We start from the raw sequence: 22932 nt of genomic DNA on the forward strand, positions 1-22932 counted from the left end.
AATGGAAAGGGTCAATGGAGAAAACAATAAATGAGAGGTTAAAACTATTAGAGTTATAATGTAGTGAGGAAATAAAAAGCAGTGCACAACAATAAGAAGAAAATAGTGCAAAAGGAGTAATGGCTTAAGCAACAAAGGTGAAGTGTCACATGGGGCCCCTGGAACAAAGACAGGATGGCGACGGCTTACAGAATGGTTCTGATGGTAGATGGGGGCTGCTGGTGCTGCCTGGAGGAGCTGTGCACCTGCAGTGGCAGTTTTCTGCTCCCTCTCTGCAGCAGGGATGGTGGCAGTGGCGATGGTGATGGGTGTCTCTCTGTCCCTGCAGAGCTCTGTTTGGCACTGCTGCTGCCATCAGTCTGCCACGCTGGGCATGTGTGTGGGAATGGGATCTGCCACTTAGCTGCCTCTTCCTACCACCCTGCTGGGCTCCACTTGGCTTGGCTGGACTCACTTGGGATCAGTGTCACCACTCTGGCTTGCCTGGTTCTGCTGCAGTGGAAAAACAGTCCCACATGCCACACTGGCCCTGATGGTTTCAGCTGTGTGTCAAAGCTGTCACTTCCGTGCCCCCCATCTCAGCCCCGCCTCCTGACTAATACTGTGGAAGGAGAAAAATGGGGGAAAAAATGGTGGTGGTGCTTTGGTCCCAAGGCCTCCCTGCTAGAGTGAGTCATACAGAACGATCCTCCTTGCATTTTCTGTCATGGCATTTCCCTGCTGTGGGAATGCCATTTCCCATGGCTATGATGTAAAATGTTTTGAATATATAGTATTCAATAATATAATACACATACATATATATAGATATATATATATGTGTATATATAAATAAAATATATATATACAGAAAGATCCATGACCATGTCTCTGTAAATGTAATTAAAGCAGTGCTTCTCCTTGTTTTCTGATTTCTAGAACAAAGGAATAAGCTTTCTGGTTTTTGCTCAGCAGAAATAGTGGTCAAAGACCACTGCTGCGGCTCCTCACATCCTGGTCCCTTCTCAGTGCTCAGCTTCTCAGTGTGGGCTCTAGGGGCTAAGTGTGTTTCTACTCTTACATGCCTTGAGCAACAGGTGATGGACTAGGAGGGCTTTTTGTGTTGCTTCGTAGCAGAGGAAAACTTTGCAGGATTTTTTTGGCATTAGGTGTAGAGCAGGTCTGGTTCTATGCATGAATTCACAATCCAGCCTAGGGCGGCTGCTATTGTGATGTCAGCGGCCGCATCCCGGCGTTGTCAAGGCAAAGTTGCTGTGCTGAGGCCCGGAAGGGCTCAGTGTGCAGAGCAGCTCTGTGGCACGCTCACTGCAGGCGGAACCTGCTGATCGACGAGGTCTCTGCCAGCAGGACTCGGAATATTTTTGGTTTTTCCCACAGGCGTTGTCTGGTACAGACTTGAGCAGCGCTGCTCAAGCCATGGAGGGAGTGTGTGCTGCAGTTTGCGCAGCTTTTTCCGTGGCTTATTCTGGGTACTTTCTCACCCACCTGGCACGTAAGTAGATGTTGCAGCATATGGAAACCAAAATGCCACAAAGAGGCCTTTGGTTGGGTAAAGCCGCTGTCAACAGCTCCAGCCAAGAAGGGGGTGTCTCTAGCCAGTGGGGAGTGGGTAGCATTTGTAATGTGGCCTGCAGGGGCTTCACTCCTCCTGTGGCACAGCCTGTGGCTATGGAGTTTAGTCTCCTCAGTTTACTGGCTCAAGGAAGACAGCTTCCAAGATAGGAAGAGTGGGAGAGTTTGTCAGGAGTCCTTGTAAAAGCTGTGCACTGCTCTCCAGGACTGAGGGAATGTCCCTCAGTTCAAGTCTTCTTGTCTGCATTCCCTCATCCCAGCATGTGCCTGTGGACCTTGACATTTCCTGCACACTAAAAGAGCCATTTGTTCTGTGATGAAGTCACAGAATCAGCTTGGAAAAGGCCTCTGAGATAGACATTTCAGAGGAGTTCTTGTATGCTCCCGAACCCTGGAGCTGTTCCTGTGCTGTGTCACGATAGAATTGCCACCCTGGCTAAGGGGCACTTGGGTGAAGCTTTTCCGGGGAAAGGTTTTCAGTGAGCTCATGGCAATTGCTGCATGCAATCTCTTGAGAAAACTGAAGCACAGGAAAGGGAGGAGCTGTAGCTCCTGCTGGGTGGGGTGGGGCAGAAGCAGTGATTGTTACAGAACCACTGGGCCTTGCTGAGTCTCAAGTTTCTGTGGGTTGAGTGGCCACAGAGGATAGAAGGTAGACACCAGGCAATATTTTGTGCTGTTGACTTGCTTGCTGTGTGACACAGGGGTTGCAGCTGGAGTGATGTAGTGAAAGCAGAATGCTCTGTCTTTGGGTTGACTTTTTGTGGGCTTGCCCAGCACAGGCAGTTTTCTTCCAGCATCTGGTTGTTTTTCCCTTGTGTGTTGCAGGTCACATCACCCGTGCCTGGAGAGAATCCGGTCTTTGGGTGAGTGGGAAAGAAGTCTCTGCCCTTGGTAGCATTTGACAATTGTGGAGCAAGCTGTGAGCTGGGTGTGTTGCAGTCCAGTGCCAGCCTGGTTGGATGAATGAAACTACAGTCCAGACCCTTTGCAGCAAGAGCAGCAGCAGCAGGAGGAGCCCAGGCTGTTTTCTCCAATTCCTTTTCAGAGCTTTTAAGCAGCTGGAAGTGGGGTTGCTTGGTGCTTTAAGCCATGACGGAATTTCCCCTGCACAAGAGAGTGCAGTCCCCTCTAATTGTCCCATTTTACTTCAGTGGGAACAACTTAGAAACCCATTTCTCTGCAGATGATTTCTCCTTAGTGCATCTGGGTCTAGAGCTGAACATAGAAAAGGTCACTTGTCCCTCACGCTGCTGTCTGTCTGCAGAGCCCAACACCAACCTCGGAGGATCCTCTGGCTGCGTGTCTTCCTGCAGAAGAGGCCAGAGGGGAGGAAGATGCTCCCCAAACTGCGCCTGCTGCCACTGCAGGGCCTGAGCATCCAGCATCAGAAAGTAGCAGCTCTGGGTCGTGCTGTGGCTGGAGCAAAGCATAGCTGCAAGTTTCTGATCAGACAGCACCTCCTGTGCCTGGCTGAAGATGCTGGAGGCTGGAATCTTTCCGGCCCTTCCCCCAGTCAGTGGAGCTTGGAAAAGCAGAGTGGAACTTGGATTGTTTATGCAGCAGCTTCCTACTGTTCTGAAAGGGGCTGTGAATTTGTCTTAGTAAGAGACAAGAGGTAGCATTAGGATGTCTTTGGATGCTCCTGGGGTACAAGTGAGGTCCTTGGTGGCCAGTGGCTGTGCAGGCTCCCTGTCCCCTGTGAGGAGAGCAGTGCAAAGATGCAGTTCACAAGCTTGCAGGATACGAGGAGGCACTGTCCCCAGCAGGGACCTGGCCCTCCCCACAGAGCAGCTAAAGTCAGTAGCTAAAGGAAGAGCTGAGCTGCAGCAGGGCCTGTAGCTGAATATAGGTAAGGTGGTGAATGACAGGTTCTTTCCTATCCCTCATGCTGCTGTCTGTCCACAGAGCACAAGGGCAGCGTCAGCACCTGCTCTAGCTGCCTCTGTACCTGAGGAAGAGGCTGAAGAGGAGGAAGGTGCCGATGAACCTGGCCCTGCGGTCGGTCAGCCCATGGCCGGAGCAAACAACACCAGTAAGTGCCCGCTTTGGGTAGCAGCATCTTTGGTGTCATTTTGTCCGTCATGTAAAAGCAGCCTTTGGATTTTGTGCCTTGAGCTGTTGAAGCGGGCTGCACAAGCTGAGAGGTGAAGAGCCCTGGGTGTGGCCAGCAGCATCTTCCTAGGGGCTTGCATTTGAAATGGAATGGGGGCATCTCTGCCAGGCTCATTTGTGACCCAAATTCATTTCTTGTCCCAGAGCTCCATCTCCTCTGTCCTGGCACCTGCACGAGCTGCAGCTGAAGGCTCGGGAGAAGGCTCCAGTGCCCAGGCTGGAAGCTCAAGCACGAGCAGCTCGTGCACCTGGAGCACGACCAGCTCGTCTGGCAGCAGAGAGCAGCAGCGAGAGAGGACAGAGGACAAGTGCCTGGCCATGCTGAGTAGGTCCTTTGTGATCCTTGTGTGCCGGAGCAGTGCCTTGTGTGCGCGTGTGCCGGCATGAGCTGTCCCACCTCCTGCTCAGCTGAGTGCCAGGTCCTGAGGCCTCCTCCACACAGGATCTGTTGTTGTGCTCTGAGGTGGTGAGGGATCAGCGGGGTGTTGCTCCTGCCTCTGAGAGCAGCTCGGCCTGGTTTGGCTTTGCCTGAGCTTCCCTGTAGGCAAAAGGCCAAGCAGAGATTGTTTCTGGCTGAGCAGGAGGCCGTGACCTCGCAAATGAGTAGGCCTCAAGGAGCTCCTGCGGGGCCCAGCTGCTGTGGGCACGGCCAAGGTCATCTTCAGCACTCAGCCTGTCCTAAAGGCTGAGGGACCTCATTCCTAAGGCCATCACAGTAGCTTATAACATGAGCTGCTGCTCCTGAAAGGCTGAAGGGCATTGTTTAGGCAAAGTCCTGCTTAAAGCTGGAGATCTGGGCTCTGCTGGAAGCACTTTGCAATATTCTTCCTGTTCTGGAGAGGGCAGCTGATGACAAAAATTGATTCCAGAACCCAAGATGCCTTTGATGTTTGCAAGGATGAAAGCTTGTGTTGAATGTCGCAGAGTGTTCATTGCCAAGAACAGGAAGGTTTTGTTTTTCCTGCTGCCCTTAATGTTTATAGACAACAATCACTTCTCTTGGTTAGAGTTTTCTGATCCCTGTCTCCTCTGACTGTTTCTCTGTGTGCTTAGATTTTACTTTAGGCTTTTAGTTTAGTGCTGGCCATCTGTGCTGCAGGGCTGCTTGTCTTGCTGCTGCTGTTTTTGAGGTGGTGCTGGTGCAGTGGTGTTGTTGTTTCCCGACTGACTGAGTTGAGAGGGCCCAGTGTCCCGAAGAGTGGGGCTGCCTTTGTGATCTGATGAAGGGTGGGATCTCTTTTGAAGTGAGCATCTGTCCTTGGGATTTTTACAGAGATGCTGGTGAGCGAGGGAGATCCTGAGGCTAAATACACAGAACTGGAAACTCTTGGCAAAGGGTGAGTGCAGCCACAGTTCCTTCTTCAAAGAGAGGGGCAGTGTGTTTTGCTCGTGTCCCATCTCCCCAGAGTGACATCAGGCAAGTTCCAAAGCTGTTCAGACACTGCGTTAAGATGATGCCAGGTGATCTCTCAATGCTGGCCAGCATTTATAGCTGTGTTGTGAAGGCACAGCCAAGACACCTGGATGCTGGCAATGTCTTGTCTGCGGCAAAGAGCAGCACCTGGCAGCTCTCCTGTCCCTCAAGTGTGTTTGCACCTGTTTGCCGCTTTTCATAGGAGAAATAATTTTTGAGTGTCTCAAAAGAATACAGAATACGTGGGAATGAAAGGAGGAGAAACTTCATTGTCTCAAAGGTCAAGCTAGCAGCTGACAGCTGTCAGGGAACAGCTCTCAGTAACAATTCTTTCCAATATTTTGCTGCAAATAAAATTCAGTAGTCAGGATGACCACCACCTAGTCTAGAAGCCAAAAGCAGAAATGAAAGAAGCAGCTCTCTTTTGTGGCTGCGGTGGCAAAAGGCAAAGTTTCAGGGGCATGCCCAGTGGCAATGCACTCTAGAGGAAAAGGCATCATCTGCCTGATGGCAGACTCCTCGTGGATCCTGTGGGGTTTAGGCGTTTGCTGCAAAGAATCCACCAAGCTATTCCCTTTGAAAGCCAGCTCTGCTGACTGTAGATGGGATTGATTTGCAACATTTTCTCTGTACCAGGTGTTCTGGTTTAGGGCGAATTTTGGAGGAAACCTCCAGAAAGGGCCCCTCCTAAAAGCAAACCCACATGGCCACTGCCCCCAGCCAGTTTGGGAATAATTTCCTCGGACAGAAGTGGAAAGAAATTGTTTATTTAACAGGGAAATCACTCCCCAGCACACAAAATGAACAATACCGGATGACAAAACTCATTTGCTGCTCTGAAGAGATGGCAAGTTCAGAAAGTCTCTCCTGGGGGTTGTCATTCTCCAGTGCTGGGAAAGGCTGCAGAGTAGGCCCTGGTGGGCTACAAAGTGTGAGCTCTCAGTGTTTTGCTGGGTCCCAGTCTGGAGCAGGTTCGAATGGCTCCAAGAAAAGGGAAAGAAAAACACTAAAGGCGAAACTCAGACTACCTTAGCTAGCTAAACTAACTAAAAAGCAAAAGGAGTGTGGTGTGTGGCCCCATCTGTGCCCAGACCACAACACTGGAGTTCTGTGTTCCAGCAGACTGCGGGGGAGAGTGCAGCTGATAACAAAACTCTGTGCTCCCTCTTCTCCCGGCCCCTACTGTCTGATCCCGTCTTGGAGGCACAGAATATAACATCCAGCATAAACAGAACAAGTGACTGGGGAAACAAGCATCATAACGTCACCCCAGAACAGAAGCCAAATGTACAAGAAGTCGCCAGAAAAGTGGAGTCCTTCCAGTGTCTGTTGCATCGAAGAGAAGCAGCTGCCAATGGCTCTGGACCCAGAACACAGCTGCCTAAGGACCCTGTGTTTTGAGGATTTCTCCATTTGTGTGCAGCAATGGAAGCCTTTGCCTGCTATGGCTGTGGCTGGACACTACTTTCCTTGCAAGCTGGAGAAGGGATCTGTGTCTAGAGGCTTTCCTCCAATGGCTGTTAATGGCTTCAGGCTTCTCAGAAAAGCCTGAGTGGTAGTGCTTGAGTTTGGCAGACAGACTCCAAGGAGAGGTGTAAGAAGACCCAACAGGCATATTCCTGGAAAAATCCGACACATGCACAGCTAGAGAAAGAGAAAAGGGAGAAAAGACCCAGAGAAGAATCTGTCATGTTCCATTTACTCTTTGCTCCAGGACTTTGCTCCTGTTGGACTGCAGTGTTTTGCACTAGCAGGGACTAAAGGACTTGTTCTTTCTCTGCTGCTGTTTTGTTTCTAGGGGTTTCGGCACTGCGTGCATGGCAGTGGAGACTGCCACAGGAGAAGAGGTAAGCCTCAAGCAGTGCCGCAGCTTCTGCAGCTCTCGAGTGCCCTCCCCTCTGCTGTGAGCTGTGGCTGAGCTTTGGCTCACCAGTGGAGCTTTGCTGCAAAGGCAAATGGAGTGCAGAGCAGTGTCTGCCTGCCAGATACAGTGGGGACAGATTTTGTCCTTCTCAGCTGCCCCAGGGGATGCAAGGAGGCCAAGCGGTATCGTTCAGAGGAGGACACAGGGCTGGGTCTACGTGCCCAGGTGGTGTCTCAGAGCATGGCACTGCTCTTTGGGGCTGCAGCGTTCCTGAATTCTCATTTCTGGCTGTTAGCCAATACATGGAAATCATGCTGGCAGTTCTGCAGCCACCTGCAGTGCTGCCCTTGGGATCTGTGCTTAGAGAGAGCAAGGTCTGCAAGGAGTGTCTCAAGGGCCTGAGTCCTGCTCAGAGCCTGGTGTGCATCCCTAGAGGATCAAGGCATGGGTTATTTCTTTTTACAGTCAGGCAGTAATTGCAAATATCAGTGGTGTGAATTAAAGTATTTTAGTGGAACGAAATGCAAATTCCTGAAGTGAGGAAGTGCTTGGATTGTCTTTTTTGGAGGTGTCCTTAATGATGTTTTCATCATCACAGCATTTTTTCCGTGAAATATGTAGGGTTGTGTTTCTTATGGGGAATAACCCTGAGGATGATTTTAGGACAAACAGCATTTTATCAGTCATGTCTGTAAGAGTTTGCTTTGTAGTTGTGCAATGGAGAATGCTAGTGGTTGCTGGAGTAATGATCAAGCCCCCTAGAAGTGCCCAAGGTTTCCCAGCAGTTTTGTTCCATTTCTACTGGCACAGAATCGATTCCTGCTTGCAAGAGGTGTGTCAATGACAATGGGGATGATAAAGGAAGGTCCTGGGGAAGACAGTGGGCACAGTGAGTGTTGTTAGAGCTTTGAGGTGGAGAGCTTAGACCATGTTTCTCCCAGGTTTACAAGGCAAAGGATATCTGTCTCTCTGTCCTGGGAGGTGCCCAAGCATGGGGTCTGATGTCCAGTCACAAGGCAGTTTGTCCCAGCCCAGCTGGGGCTACTGTCATCCCATAATCACTGTCTTCATGTTCCCTTTGTGCTCCTGTGCCACAGACTTCTTTGGTTCATGGCTTTCCATGTTGTTTTAGGTGGCCATCAAGAAAATTAGTCTCCTGCAAGAGAGCAGCAGTGAGCTGTGCCTGAATGAAATCCAGGTCATGCGTGGCAGTAAGAATGCCAACCTTGTGAACTATGTAGACAGGTGAGTGGTTCTGCTGTCCTGCCATGAAAGGTCATTCTCATCCTGCAAGCCAGAGGTGCAACCACTCCTTTGGTCGCTGGCAAAAGAGGATGGAGCTGTTAATTCCTGTTCTTGGGCTGATCTACAGCGTCTTGGGAGGAGATTGCATTGGGCCTGCATTCATCTTTCCTGGCATACCTAGTGTGAAGGGCACTTTCAAAGACAGGACTGGGCCCTGTCTTACTGAGCCAACAGCCTCCAAGTTCCTGTCCTCTCTCCACATTTTTTTTGTTGGGTTTGGGATTTGATTTTTTCCCTGTGTCTGAAGTGCTGACAAAGCACTGTCTATTGTATTTCCCTTGGCCTGTTGCATTGGTGTGGATACCGAGCTGTCTTTTAGACTGCTCAGAGTTCAAGCCCTGCAGAGCGTCGGGAATGACTACTCACTTCCTCCTGTGTTCCTCTGAGAGAGACACAGAAACAAGAATCCATCAGGTTGTGTAAGTGCGTGCGTTCATCTCCAGGCTGTTTGCTCCTTTCAGCTACCTGGTGGATGAGGAACTCTGGCTGGTGATGGAATACATGGACGGAGGTTCTTTACATGATGTCATCAGGGAGACTCGCATGGCAGAAGGAGAGATAGCAGCTGTCTCTCAGGAGGTAAGGGATGGCACTTGTGCTTCCCATGGCTTGGTTGGGATGGTCCTTCCAAATGGGTGATAAGGAGAGGAGAGATTTCATCTTCCAAGCCTTTCTCTTATGTCCTTGGCAGTAGCAAGAGCATCTGAAGTGCCTGCCAGTGTCCCTGCCCTTCTTCTGGTGTGTTTGTCTTTGCCTCTCTAAACACTTGCCTGGAGCCTGTGTGTGCTGCATTCCTTCCCTGTAAGGGCAAAGGTGCTGGTGGTGCAAAGTGAAGCAAGGGGCAAAGACGAAGAGATACTCACAGGACTTTCCCAGAGCACAGCCTCAAAGGAGAGCCTTGCACCCAAAGCGGTGTTTGCAAAAGCATCCACTGCTGTCTGGCTGCAGAGAGCACAGCCACTGCAGCAGGGCTCCTTCAGCCTGTGTTTGCAGGGCACTGGCCAGAGGAACAATTGCCCTTTCTCTTTCAGAAGCAAACATACCCTCACTTAGAAAGGCACTGCTGTTCTCGTGGTGGAGCAGCAGGCTCCTGCCCTTGCCAGCAGCCTGTCCTGCCATGGCTCACCATCCCCCAGGAAGTCAGTGTTGCAGATGTGCCACTTTTCTGCCTGTGGGATGAAGTCCACTTAGGCTCGTGTTTCTTTTTCCTCTCTCAGTGCCTGCAAGGCCTGGATTTCCTGCACTCCAAGCAAGTGATCCACCGAGATATCAAAACCCACAACATTCTCCTGGGCTTGGATGGATCAGTCAAGTTGGGTGGGTGTTGCTGGCCAGGCTCAGCCGTGGCAGGCTGCGGTGTGGGGCTGCCTTTGGGTGGCTGCCAGTTCCCTGCAGTGGTGCCTGTGGCAGTGCAGGCTGCCCTGCTGCAAGCACAGAGCACAGCCACAAGGTGCAGGGAAGTGTTGCTGGGAAGAAGGGCTCAGGGGTGGCTTTGGGTTGTGTGTGTCCCTTCCCAAGCAAGGCAGTTACAGTCTAATAGCTTCAGGGGACTAAAATCCACTGCCTGAAACTGGGGGGTTTTGCTAAGTGGCCAATTCCGTATTTCCTTGGCTGCAGGCCTGAGGTATGGCCTCTTTACAGCTGGGTTCCACACTGCCTTCTTGGACATTGGTACAATGGGGATTTCTTTTGTTTGCTTTCCTAATTCACGCTGGCTTGATCAGAGTGGTTTTTCCTCCTCAGCTGATTTTGGCCTTGCTGCTCAGCTCACCACCGAGCAGAACAAACGGAGATCAGCTGTTGGAACAACTTACTGGATGGCGCCAGAAATTTTCACCAGGAAGCCCTATGGCCCCAAAGTGGACATCTGGTCCTTTGGCATCGTGGGGATCGAGATGGTGGACGGAGCGCCTCCGTACCTGATGAAAACCTCCCGCACAGTACGCTGCAGCTGCTCTCAGACACTGCTGTCACCCTAACAAAATCTGCTCCCATTCTTCTGCCTGGGAAGCTTGCCAACACCTGAAAATGATAGGTTCCAGGCTGCACAGTCTCTCGTGCTTCTTGGCCAGATCATCCCCTTGCCATTTTTGTGCATGAACAGGACCTAAAAATCAGGATGCCTTTTGCTTGGCAGAAGCTTTGCCTAAGGGAGCAGTGAGCAGTGCTGAGCTGCATTTTATGGAATAATCCTTGGAAATAGAAGAGTGAGATGAAAGTCACTCTTCCATGTCACTTGTAGAGGCTGTGTCAGTGCTCAGAGAAGCAAAGTGTGCTTTAGCTGATGGAGCTGCTGCTGATTCCATCATCCAGTGAAATGAGTGGTCAAGGCAAGAGCCTTTGCCTACTGGACTGGCTATGGCTGCCTCTGGCTTTGGGTAGTTTTAGTAGGGGTAGGAAAGGTATCTGCCACCCTGTGGCAGGGAGTAAAGTGCCACTGCAGAGTGGAGCTTGTCCAATGGGCTCTGTGTGAGCAGTTTGGGGTGCGAAGGAGACAGGTAGAGTGTGGCATTTCCTTCTTCTCTAGGTTCAACAGCTGATAAGCACCGGGGCCCCCCCGAAGCTGCAGAAGCCCAGGCAGCAGTCGGCGTGGCTGCGAGACTTTCTGCACTGCTGCCTGGAGAGGGACGAGGACAGGCGCTGGTCTGCCCAGGAACTTCTGCAGGTAACAGGCAAAGCGGCTGCAGGTCCTGGATGTGGAGAGAGAGGTGCACAGAATGCCCTCCTTTCTGTATCTTTCTGCTAGCCAGAGAAAGCCTGCTTCAGCCTGTGGGGAAAGTAGAAGCTCATTGCTTCTTTTTCTCTTTGGGCAGCATCCATTTGTAACATCAGCCAAGCCAGCCTCCTCCCTGACGCCTCTGATCATGGCCACGCAGGAGTTCATGGCCGACAGGAGATACTAGCCCTGGAGGAGGCCTTTGTTGTTGTTTGTTGTTTGAAGTTTGTAGTTTGTACTTTATAGCTCGTAGTTTGTAGTTTGTTATGAGTGATAGTCAGAATAAATACTTTAATAAATAAATAAACCCTTTGTGTTGGAAGCTTCCTTTTGTTCTCACCCTGTGAATAAGCTCTAAATTTGCTTCTGAATGGTCAGGTGTTTCTGCTATGTGGGAAGACCCATGGATGGGGTTTGTGGCACGGTTTGTTTGTGAACAAAGATCTTTTTCCTTCCTCGCCTCCAGGCCACAGCCTCTTGTGGAGATACAGGCTTGCAGCTGTGACTAGAGGAGCAGAGCAGGGCAGAATGGAGCAGAGCAGTGGTGTCACTGCTGGGGATGCTGCTGTGCCTGTGGTTGTGTTGCAGCTCTTGGGAAAGGTTGGGAGTGTCTGTGTTGCTGTGGGCAGAGGGGGAGGGAGCCGGGCTTCTCCACAGGCTCAGGTGCAGGTGAGTGTCCAGTGGGAAGGCATGTTCTGCCACGGGAACTGATGCCAACACAAGGGAGTACTACACATACTTGCCTTGGTGGAGTAATCTTCATGCTTTGCTCCGAGGAGCTGGCATGAAGTCTGAAAATTTACTGAATGTGGTAAAAAGATACAGCTTTGGCGATTTGAACAAAAATAGGGTGTTTATTTAAAGGGGAAAAACAAAAAGGGAGGTAAGGAAAAAGAAGAAAGGAAAGAAAGAAAAAAGCATAAAGTCCCAGGCCCAAGGATTGAGGAAACCTCTAGCTGAACTGGCGTCTGGCCCCAAGGCAAGAACCCGAGGGCATTGCAGTGAATGCACTTAGTCTGCCCTCAAATCTGGAATAAGGTCTCTAAAAAGAGATATTGACTGAAATCTGCAGTGTGGGGTCCCCTGCTGTAGCTAAGTCACAGTCCCAGGAACAGTAAAAGACAGCAAAGACAGCTCTTCAGGCCAGGCTGCCCCTTTGATGTTCTCGGTCCTCTCAGTCTGTACTTGCAGTCCTGCCCCCATAGTCTCAGGTGATTGGTGCTAGTAGATGATGGGGTAAGATCTTCTTTCCCAGAGTGTGCTGTCACTGGGGTGGGATGATATCTCTGAGGTTTTTGATGGGAAGCTCTCTCTCATTAGTATGCACCATTGCTGTGGCATCAAGTAACCAGTTCAACCTGGAGTGGGCTAGAAATTGTCTGTAAAATGCTGCATGCTGTTGGTGAGAGGAAACTGCACTGGGAACTTTGAAAGTATAAGGCTACTAAAAAGAGATAATTAAATTTACAAATAATGTAATTAGGTTAAGAACAAAGGATTATAAAAATAATATAGTTCTTATTTTGCTACCTATTTTAACAGGACTGTTAAACATTCAGTTGGGATCTACTGAATAGCTAGTATAACTTGATAATGATTTTATATTATTTACTTCATTAATTTGAACACTTTTATTTGATCAAACTAGTAACTTTAAACAGTTATAAATGCAAAAGCTAATTAACAGTTACAAATATAAACCAGTCACAAATGCAAAAGCCATGTAAGGGATTTTATAAATGACAGTTCCTCCCTCTTTCTCTTATGTTAGTCATTGGCTTTTGCATTTACATAAATGTAAAAGTTCTTTGTTGATAGTGTTTAATTGTTTAAAATTAATCTAAACTTGCTGGGCCTTTTTACCCGTTTTCCTATCTCTTTTGATTGGATTGAGATTTATGATTTTCTTGACAGTAGGCATAGAATGTTGGCTCGTTTGAAGATTTTGACTAGCGAACATGCTTTGTACTACTGAGGTAATTAGATGAATGAAACATGGGATTAAGCACGGGAGAAAGAGAAGGCTAACTAAGGAAACTCGAAAAATAATTAAGGCTTTCTTCTACCACTCCCTAGAGAACATATTTTTCCACTAATCAGGTGAAAACTGGACTGGAACATGTGTAAGCTTTCTGATGTTTTGGGTAATTTTAGTAATAGTTTCACCATGGTCATCAATATGCAGACAATAGTCTGATGTGTTGAAATTGCCGCATATTCCACCCTCTTTGGCTAATAATCTAGGGCTAAAGAGTTTTGATATACAGCTGTTTTCATTTGCTTCTGTTGGGCGTTGAAAAAATCAATTGCACTCTTGGCCTGATTAGATATGACGTGAATCAGGGCTTGTAGTCCAGTAATGTGATTTAGCATGTAAATGGGAGTTTGATAGCCCCAGCTCCCCTCCTGAGCCCAAGTGGCAGGTCCGTAAGTTTCTAAAATTCTCTCTGGTGGCCACTCTTCCTTACCCCATTGTTACATTCCCCCTATTTCACATCTTTTTTGTCTCTTTAATTTATCATCTAGGGGAACTCCGAGCTGGTTTCCAGCTGCTTCTGATAGTAGAAAGGGGCTAGGTCGTATTGCTCCTAAGGTACAATTGCCACACCAGTACGAAGGGAGTTTAGAATATGCTCTTTGCCCACAATTCCAGTATAAACCTTGGGGGGCCTCCCAAAAATGTGAAAGCGTGATAAAAGTGGAGGTCCAATACTTAGAAACTTGGGGTAATACTGAATAAAGGCTGACTTTTAGGGTCCCAGCACTGATAAAGTTGTTCATTGGGATGTAATATGCAGTTCTTGTTTCTGATTTTCTTCTTTGACCAAAAGGTATCTGGTTCGTTCAGTATCCACCACTGATACATCCACGTGATCCTCAGTTAGTAAATATCTTTTACAGGTAGTTTCTACAACTTCCTCAGTGTATCTTTTTCCTTTTCTCCAGATGCATTCTTCTCCAAGAACTGTGTCCCTCAATAGCCAATTGTCTTGATCTCTTGGAGTTTGGGAGGGGAAATAATTTAGTTTAAGTCATTTGAGGGGTCCAATACTGACTCCTTGCTGAGGCCAGGCTTCTGATTTGAAGGTGCCTCCACAAACCCAACAATTGGTTATATTTTGATTTTTACTAATTTGTTCTGCTAAAACAATAAATAAGTTTTTATCGGTAGCTAATGGATTGTCCCCCTTTTGTTTCCCCCTTTCAGTTATTACAATTTCTCGAATCAAATCAACATCATAAGTTTTCCTTTTTAACAAATCCTTCTTTTTCGTTATATAATTAAATTTGACATATAGCCAAATCTCTTCATCAGGACACTCTCCATTCCTTTTCTGGTTTGCATTTCCAATATTTCTACCAATCCATTGGTTTTTGTCCGATTGTCAGTATCTACTCAGTGTCATCATATTATAACAAAAGGGATTTACATAAGAATGTGCCTGGAATGAGTGTTTTATGAGGTAGGAGTTTCCTTTGGTCAGGTACACTGTATGTTAGCATTGGTGGCAGCAGACGCAGGCTCTGACAAGGGGGATCTACAGGATCCAGAGGGAGAGTATGAGGAGTAGGGCGCACCTTCCCTTCCCTCGCTCAGGGGTCAATGGGAAGATTGAAGTGCTGTGGTACTCTTTGATAGGTGGTGCAGACCATTCAACCTCTCTGGTTTTCCTACTGGGTTCAGACCCCTTGGTTTTCATGGGAGTGTACCTGGATGCAGGAAGGGACCTAAATGCAGGAAAGTCCTACCTGGAACTGGCCTTGGTTCTATTCATGTTGTTTCTCCTAAGGAAATTTAAAAAAAAAAAAAAAAGACATAGTTATTGGAGAGGAAGGGTCATTTCTCAGGGAAATGATACTCTTCACTGGTGGAGAAATGGAATTGAAAATTCATAATAACTTGTTAAATAGTAAGTACAATAACCATTAGATTCTCTACTGTAAAACAGTGAGAGAATAACAATTGATATAATAATTTCAGGAATAACACCGGGGAGGACTGTTGTAGAGAGTAGTTCATGGAGGTTTCTCGTTATCTTGCGGTGGTGTTACTGGACCTTTTACTCGGCTGACGGAAGTGCACCCTTTTTCCTGTGCTCGGATGGCTGTCTCTGTGGTCAGTTGAACTTGGAAAGGACCTTCCCCTGATGGAGTCAGGGATTGTTCCTTCCAGCATTTAATAAGTACCTACTCTCTGGGGCATATCTTATGTAAATAGAAGTCTAAAGGAATGTTCTGGGGTACAAGACCTCTCTGCTTTAAGTCTTTTAGATTCTGGGCAATCATTTGAATATCCCTTTGCACATTTATATTTCCTCACTCTTTGGCAGTTACTTGATGCGGGGTGGCTAAATAGGGAAGCCTGTATAACATTTCATATGGGGAACAACCTAAGTCAGCTCTGGGTTAGCTCTGGATTCTGAGAAGGGCAAGGGGTAGGCACTTTATCCAAGTCCACTTCATTTCTAACATCAGTTTGGTCCAGGTTGTTCTAATAGTCTGATTCATGCGTTCTACCCCTCCCGAACTTTGAGGGTGCCAGGGGTATGTAATTTCCAAGTTATTCCTAATTGTTGAGCCAACTGTTGCAATACTAATGATGTAAAATGTGTACCTTGGTCTGAATCAATGTTATTTATAATTCCATATCTTGCGACTATCTCTTCTAGGATTACCTTTCTTACTGTTTGAGCAGTGGCATTAACAGTGGAAATGCTTCAACCCCATTGGTAAGGTGATCTACAATCAGTAAGAAATACTTCCATCTTTGGGCATGGGGCATTTCTGTGAAATCAATTTGAATACTTTGGAAGGGTCTAATTGCAATTTCAATTCTTCCAGGTCTCGTTCTCCTCGTTAATTTTCTATTGACTTTTTGGCAAATTATACAACCTGTGGTAATTTGATTAGCTAATTCATCAATTCCCCGACATCCAAAATTCTGAAGAAAGTGATCTGCTAAAGCTTTAGATCCCCAGTGCGTGGATTGGTGGAGGTTCTGTAAAATTTCTCGAGTGAGCTCTTTATTTAACATTTGATGGCCATCAGGAAGATGCCACCGTCCCTCAGAATCTTCCTTTCCAGCTAGTGATATGAGTTTCTGTTTTTCATTGTCTTTAAAAATAGGGATAGGAAGGGTGTTGTCTGGTGTACTCTCGGGTGTGTCTCTTGGATAAAATCTGTATACCTTTAATTCCCCCTCAAAAGCAGCCTCCTTTGCAGCATGGTCTGCTAGGATGTTTCCTCTGGTTTCTCCAGAGTTCCCTTTTGATGACCTGGAACACGTACCATTGCAATTTCTTTCGGTAACTTAAGTGCCTCTAAAATTTTTAATATAAGTTCTTTGTGTAAAATGTCTTTGGCCTTAGATGTGGGAAACCCTCTTTCAGCCCAGCTTTTCCCAAACGTGTGGACTACTCCATATGCATATTTAGAGTCCGTATAAATGGTTCCAATAGCTCTGTCTAGTCTGTGCAATGCTTTTTCCAAAGCATCTAATTCACATACCTGGGTAGACCAGGAAGGTGGTAGTTTTCCTTTTCTAACCTGTACAGTTCTATTCCATCTCTGATGGAGTATCCAGAGCACCTCTTTCCATTTACTACTCTAGATGATCCGTCGATGAACAGGATTTCTCCTTCATCTAATGGGCTCTCTAGGAGGTCTTCTTGAATTTTTGTTTGCAGGTTTATAAAAACTCTGCAGTTGTGCATGAGATCTTGTTTTTGGGGAATTCCACATAGGAACTGTGCAGGATTGGTGTGGGTGGTTGTTTTCAGGGTTACAGTTGTGGAATGGATGAGGGTGCTCCCATATTGTATAATATGAGAGTCTGTTAGCCATTCGGCTGCTCGTTGTTTAAGAATGGTTTGGGTGGAGTGTGGTATGTATTCTGTCAGATTTCTCTCAAATGTAAGTTTTTGGCTGGCTGTTACTAGGATGGCTGCTGCAGTGATTGGTTGGATGCATGTTTGCCATCCTTGGGACACAGGGACCAACAATATGGACAAGTAGGCTACAGGTTTATGGATTCCTGACCACTCTTGGGCCAAGACCTCATAAGGAATTCCTTTCTCTATGTTAATATAGTGGTGAAAATCTTCTTCTAGTGAAGGAAGAAAGAGAACTGGGGTCTGAATCATCTTTTGCTTTAAATTTTCTAAGTTTTTATTATCCTCTTGGGTCCAATTAATAGGTTCTGATGTAGTTAATTTTTCATATAAAATTGTGACACTTTGTGTGTATTCATCAATCCATATTCTACAGTACCTCATTAAGCCTAATAATTGTCTAACCTCGCTCTTTGTTTGGGGAGGTTGTAAATTTAAAATCCCTTCTATCCTTTCAGTACTCAATTTTCTGGTACCATGACCAATTACATGTCCGAAATATTTTACTTTGGTTTAACAAATTGTAATTTGGATTTAGATACTATTAGTCCATTCTCTCCTAGAAGGTTCAGTAACTGAATGGTGCCTAATTTTACAGTGGATTCTTGCTCTCTGGAGAGTAGTATGTCATCTACATACTGTGTTACTTGTATTCCTGAGGGTGGAGAAAAGGAAATGAACAGGCTCTCCAAGGCTTGACCGAAGAGTGTGGGAGACTCCATGTACCCTTGCAGTCACCAGGTCCTGGTCAGCTGCTGTTTCCTTCCAGTGTCTGGATCTTCCCAGGTGGAAGCAAACAGGTGTCTAGAAGGAGAATCTACAGGGCATGACCAAAATGCATTCTTCAGGTCAGTTACTGAGAACCAAGAGTGCATAGGTGATAACTTAACAAGGTGTAAGGATTTTGTACTAATGAGCACACAGCTTGCACTCTTTTATGTACTTCACGTAGGTCTTGAACTAGCCTGTAGCTATTGTCAGGCTTTTTAATAGCAAGAATGGGGTGTTGTATGGGGAAGTACATGGCTCTAGTATATTATAATGTCACAGTTCAGTTATTATGGGTTTTAGCCAATACCATTTGGTCTTTGTAAGGGGGTGCCAGGGTACTTTTGCTGGTTTAATATCTGGAAGGAGATTAATTACAATGGGTGTAATGTTCATTTTATCCCAGTTACCTGGTTGGGCTTACACTGTAGGATTAATCAGTTTTCATCTTGTGTGGATAAAGTAAACAAAATGACCTTCATCCTTCCTTCTTGTGGAACTACTCCAACTTTCAAAGGTATCTGGAGATCCTGGCCAAGTAAGTTGTTACCTGTTGGAGGTAGAAAAACAAATCTCCCTTTCTGGTTAGTCCATTACCCTTTATAGTGACATTCTTAATGATGGGAATGGGGAAGGATTCCCCTTTAGCAGCACAAATATTGAAAGTGTCTTTGCTTATGGCACATGCATTTGGTTTTTCAGTTAAACAAGTTGTCTCTGCTCCTGTGTCTACTAATAATTCCATTAATTGTTCTAGGGGTCCTATCCTTGATTTTATCAAGGGCTCTTGAAGATGGTTTTTGTGCCCCAAGAAGAAGAGCCCCTGACCCCCTCAGTTCTCTGAGGGTTGATTCTCCACTTGGAGAATCTCTTAAGTCCCTCAATGTCTTAAAACAGCAGGATTGCATATGGTCTTCTTTCTTACAATAAAAGCAAATAGGTTTCTTCAATTGAATATTCTCCCCATCCTGCCTAATTGGTTTAGGAATTTGGACAGCAGCCATCATCTTAGCTTTAGTCTTCATTTTCTCTTCATTTCACCTGGCATAAACTTACTGTGCTTCAGCTAATAACTCATCTAAACTTCTTTCTGGCCATTCATCTAATTTCTCTAATTTCTGTTTTATGTCAGGCCAAGAATGTAACCCAAAGTGGACCTAGAACATTGTCTTCCCTCCTTCACTACCTAAATCTCTTTCTAAATATAATTGGATGTTATTATTTAAGCGAGTTATACAGTCAGTTGGGCTCTCATGTTTTTATTGTTTGCTACCAAAGGCTTTCTTCATGTTATTAACTCTGGGGACTGCCTCTTTTATTCCCCTTACAATTCGGGTTCTGTATTCTGCTATACTTTTTCTTCCCTCATCTGAGTTAGGGTTCCATTCTGGATCTGTTAATGGTAATTTCTTCTCTCCAGTTGTTCCTAAATTATGTTCTCTGTCCAATATATTGATCCCTGCAGTCTAAATAACTTTTCTCTTCTCTGGAGAGAAAAGGGTTTGCATTATTGAATTTCATTTTCCCCTAGGGTAAATCCTAGGGCCTAAGAACTGGTAAACTTTTTCTGACATACCTACTGGGTCACTGAATAATATCTCCATTTCCTTTTTAAAATGCCTCACTTCTGAAGAGGTGAGGGGTGCATTTACATATCCTATTCCACCTTGTGCACCCTCCATTGGGACCTCTCTGAGGGATGCCACCTTTGTTTTATCTTTACTGCTGGAGCAGGAGGAACATTTTTGTACTACCAGGGTTCTCCTTCAAGTGAAGAAGGCTGGACCTTCTTGATTGGATGGAACTTCCTGCATGGCTGAATTTGTAATTTGCCTGGAGGAGAATGATAGAATATATGTTTCTTCTGATGTCCCACTGCTACTTTCAATTTCTTCAGCCCTCTCAGTTACATGACTCAATGAAGCCTCCAATGACTCAGCTGCAGTTGCAGCTGGTTCGTTGGGAGGTGCAGTAGGGGGGAGGAAATTTAATGAGTCCCACCTTGGTTGATTGGTTTTCCTCCTTGTGTCTTTATCATTGATCATTACAGAGAGAATTTGGTTTATCTGTTTCTACTTCCTTTTCGCTGTTCCAATATTTAAACCAGACCTCCACATACTGTAATTCCAGTCTGCATTTAATTTATTTTGGGCGTAATTGTAAAGTACTTCGCAAATCCACATCCTGGTAGACCCATGCTTCCGCCAGCGAAGACCTTGTTTTAATTTCTTCTTTGGCCATTCTAACATGCAATGCACAATCTTGAGCTGTGGGTCTTTATCTTTAGTAAGTTGATGTTCTTCCCATTGTTTTAACATGGTTTCCAAGGGATTTTCAGGGAAGATACTGTATTTCTGTAATTGCTTGTTGTTCTTCCTATGCTTTTGTCCTATGCTTTTGTCTGATATTATGGGGGCAAAATAAATTAATAAATATTTAATTAACCAAGGTGAGTATAATGATTTGAATAGAGATGCTGTATTACAATGTTGAAAAAAATGAAACTTTGGGAATTAAAAAGAAATGAAAACTAAACCACTCAATATGGCTGTTGTCCATCTGTGGGAAAAGGTATGATCCCTCCCTGTGGGTATGATCCTGTGTGGGTGGATCATTGGGCCTTCCAAATGACAAATTAGAAGTGCTCCATGCCCCAGTACAGGAACAATTATTAAAAGGACACATTGTACCATCAACTAGCTCCTGACCCATGTCTTTTTATAAAAAACCTGGCAAAGACAGATGGAGGTTATTACAAGACTTTTGGAAAGTAAATGATGTTTTAGAAGACATGGGCTCCTTGCAACCAGGGCTCCCCTCACCTTCTGTACTTCCCAGGGACTGGCAGCTCACAATCCTTGATATCAAAGACTGTTTATTCAACATCCCTCTCTGTCCCGCACTCCCAAATTCGCATTTTCGATACCAATCAACTGTCAAGAACCCTTTAAAAGATATCATTAGGTCACATTGCCACAGGGAATGAAAACTTCCCCTGTTTTATGTCAAATGTTTGTGGCTGGGATTCTATCTCCAATCAGGAAAACCTTCCCTGAAGCTATATTTCGGCATTATATGGACGACATTTTAATTTGCTCCCAAGAAAAGACTTACCTTAACCCAGTGATCAGAAAGACTATGACAGCAGTTGAAGATGCAGGTTTTGATATTGCTCCTGAAAAACCCAGTAGACCTCCCTGTGGAAGTACCTTGGATTCCTTATCAGCGGGTGAGCCATTATTCCCCAAAATATCTCCATCAAAGATAAGGCTCAAATGCTAAGGGACATACAACAGTTGTGTGGCTCCATCACCTGGATCCGACCACTGCTTGGACTCACGAGAGAAGAGCTGTGCCCTTTGTTCAGCCTACTGAAGGGGAGCCATGACCTGACTTCCCAGCTCATCTTAACTCCAGATGCCCACGACACGCTGCAAAAGGTAGCACCTGCTATCTCATCTCGAAAAGCACACCGCGTTGACCGCTCTCTAACCTCCCAGTTTGCTAGTCTTGGTAAATCCCCACATTTCCAGGCACTGCTTTTTCAGTGGGACCCGTCTTCTACAGAAAAATTGTTAATTGTAGAATGGGTATTTTTGCCACACCAAAAAAACTATTACAATCCCTCAAGAGCTTTTAGCTCAGTTAATCATTAAAGACAGGAACCACCTCCGAACCCCTGCAGCGTGTGACCCAACATACATTTATCCAGCATTTCAACTACACAAATTAGAATCGCTATTACAGATAAATGGATACCTTCAGTTTGATTTAGACAGCTATCCCGGACAAGTCTCTATTCATTATCCAAAACACAAGCTACTAAAAGAAACATTCCATCTAGTCCCAAATTCTCTAAAAGGTAAGGTTCCTCTTAAAGCCCTCACAGTTTTTACAGATCGCTCTGGAAAATCACACAAATCGGTTATCACTTGGAAGGATCCAAACACTCAGAAGTGGGAGTAGGATGTTCAAGTCATTGAAGGAACCCCCCAAATTCCTGAGTTGGCTGCTGATGTCAGAGCATTTAAAAAATTACAACAACCTTTTAATCTAGTAACTGATTTGGCCTATATTACCAGGACAGCTAAAAGGGCAGAACACTCCATGCTAAAAGAAGTGTCTAATCAACAATTATTTGGCTTGCTCTGCAAGTTGGTTTGGCTTGTCTCCCACTGGGGAATCAGAAGGCAGATCTTCTAGCTGTGACTGGTAACACCAATCACAGTCCCATGTACTGGGAAAGGTGCAGCAGATGCTGCCCAAGGCTTCGTTATGCTGCTAGCCTAAAATACGGAATTCTGGAGCAGAACGTTGACCCAACAAAGCAGCACCACCACCAAAATGGGCTTTGACTCTTTACAAATCAGTATCTCAAGGGCTGGCACCCTCAGATTCCAATCAGACCTTTCATTCCCCACTGCTTGCTAACATCAGCCATCCAGGCTGCCTTCATGGAGATGCTGCCGAATTTTAGAGATCTTTTGCAGCACCACAGCGTACCCCAAGAAGGAGCTGCCGGTGCCATGGCACCTTTAATACTTTCCTTAGCAGCAAAGAGCAATTTTCTTCACAGAGAGAGACAGAGAGAGGGAGAGAGAGAGATTATTTTGAGTAGCAGAAAATGGGTAATCATGTGTCTTCACTAGTTTGACTGAATGTCAAAGCCATGCCCTAGACATGTGGGGAGGAAAACCAGAGATAAATAGATGTTAGGCAGAGAGGTAGAAATAAGACATGAGGAACTAGAGATAGCCACGTATTTATCCCACCCCTTAGAGCTGTGGTAAAGGGGAGTATTTTCCTCCAACCTCCATCGTTGGCAGCCTGCCGCAGCCCCCTGCCATATCCAGCCCTTTTCTCAGCTCTTCGGGGTTTGGAAGAATTTGCTTAGGCCAAAAGACATTTGGGGTGGACACTGCGAATTCCAGCTTTCTGAGAGGAAGGAAGCACTGATAAGGATTCTTTGATTCTCAGACTGTGGGCAAACGGAAGAGGAGGAAAAGCCCTCCCAGGAAGGAGACTGGGGAGACAGGGAAAAGAAGCTGCAAGCGGGCTGGCAGCGCGGAGTGTCCCTGCTGCCAACCGCGCCAGCCGCCCCAGGCGGCGGGAGGCCCCTTTCCGTGCGGGCAGTGCCAACGGTGCGCAAGCTCCTCCTCCTTCTGCTCCCACCTGCCCCTTTGGCCTAGAGCACGCTGACCCTTTCCAAAGACACCACAGGGCAAGCTTGGGCCACTTGCAGGATCGCCCCTGGCAGCCCTGCTCAAGCTTACAGCCCACTTGAAAC

The 22932-nt window shown here is 46.3% G+C and overlaps 1 protein-coding gene and 1 long non-coding RNA gene across 5 annotated transcripts; one reads left to right on the forward strand and one right to left on the reverse strand.

The window, feature by feature from the left end:
• The first annotated feature begins 1289 nt into the window (after nucleotides 1–1289).
• On the forward strand, nucleotides 1290–11214 carry LOC135287936 (serine/threonine-protein kinase PAK 3-like). The gene is made up of 11 exons (XM_064401196.1): nucleotides 1290–1492; nucleotides 2401–2438; nucleotides 2840–4012; nucleotides 4961–5024; nucleotides 6900–6948; nucleotides 8098–8210; nucleotides 8732–8849; nucleotides 9488–9587; nucleotides 10014–10210; nucleotides 10798–10935; nucleotides 11084–11214. The coding sequence occupies exons 3-11, from the start codon at nucleotides 3778–3780 to the stop codon at nucleotides 11171–11173; spliced, it is 1104 nt and encodes a 367-aa protein (XP_064257266.1). The 5' UTR covers nucleotides 1290–1492; nucleotides 2401–2438; nucleotides 2840–3777; the 3' UTR covers nucleotides 11174–11214.
• Nucleotides 11215–11820: 606 nt separating this feature from the next.
• LOC135287910 (uncharacterized) lies at nucleotides 11821–22652 on the reverse strand. 4 transcript variants are annotated; one of them, XR_010351353.1, is made up of 4 exons: nucleotides 20760–22652; nucleotides 18056–19478; nucleotides 17517–17694; nucleotides 11821–14772 (listed from the first exon to the last, which is right to left on the reverse strand). It is a non-coding gene; the product is annotated as an uncharacterized LOC135287910 (long non-coding RNA). The 4 variants fall into 4 exon arrangements; XR_010351351.1 differs by having other exon boundaries at nucleotides 19647–22652; XR_010351352.1 differs by having other exon boundaries at nucleotides 18056–18195; nucleotides 19222–22627.
• Between the last annotated feature and the right edge of the window lie 280 nt (nucleotides 22653–22932).

The sequence above is a fragment of the Passer domesticus genome, chromosome 31, assembly GCF_036417665.1.
Source record: "Passer domesticus isolate bPasDom1 chromosome 31, bPasDom1.hap1, whole genome shotgun sequence".
NCBI classification, from domain to species: Eukaryota; Metazoa; Chordata; class Aves; order Passeriformes; family Passeridae; genus Passer; species Passer domesticus.

What these genes read in the sequence shown, in the direction of transcription:
- LOC135287936 (XM_064401196.1), top strand. Translation starts at nt 3,778, where the DNA reads ATGGGGGCATCTCTGCCAGGCTCATTTGTGACCCAAATTCATTTCTTG. An exon ending in CAAGTGCCTGGCCATGCTGA is followed by an intron (nt 4,013 to 4,960) that starts GTAGGTCCTTTG and finishes GGATTTTTACAG; the next exon opens with AGATGCTGGTGAGCGAGGGA. An exon ending in AGACTGCCACAGGAGAAGAG is followed by an intron (nt 6,949 to 8,097) that starts GTAAGCCTCAAG and finishes ATGTTGTTTTAG; the next exon opens with GTGGCCATCAAGAAAATTAG.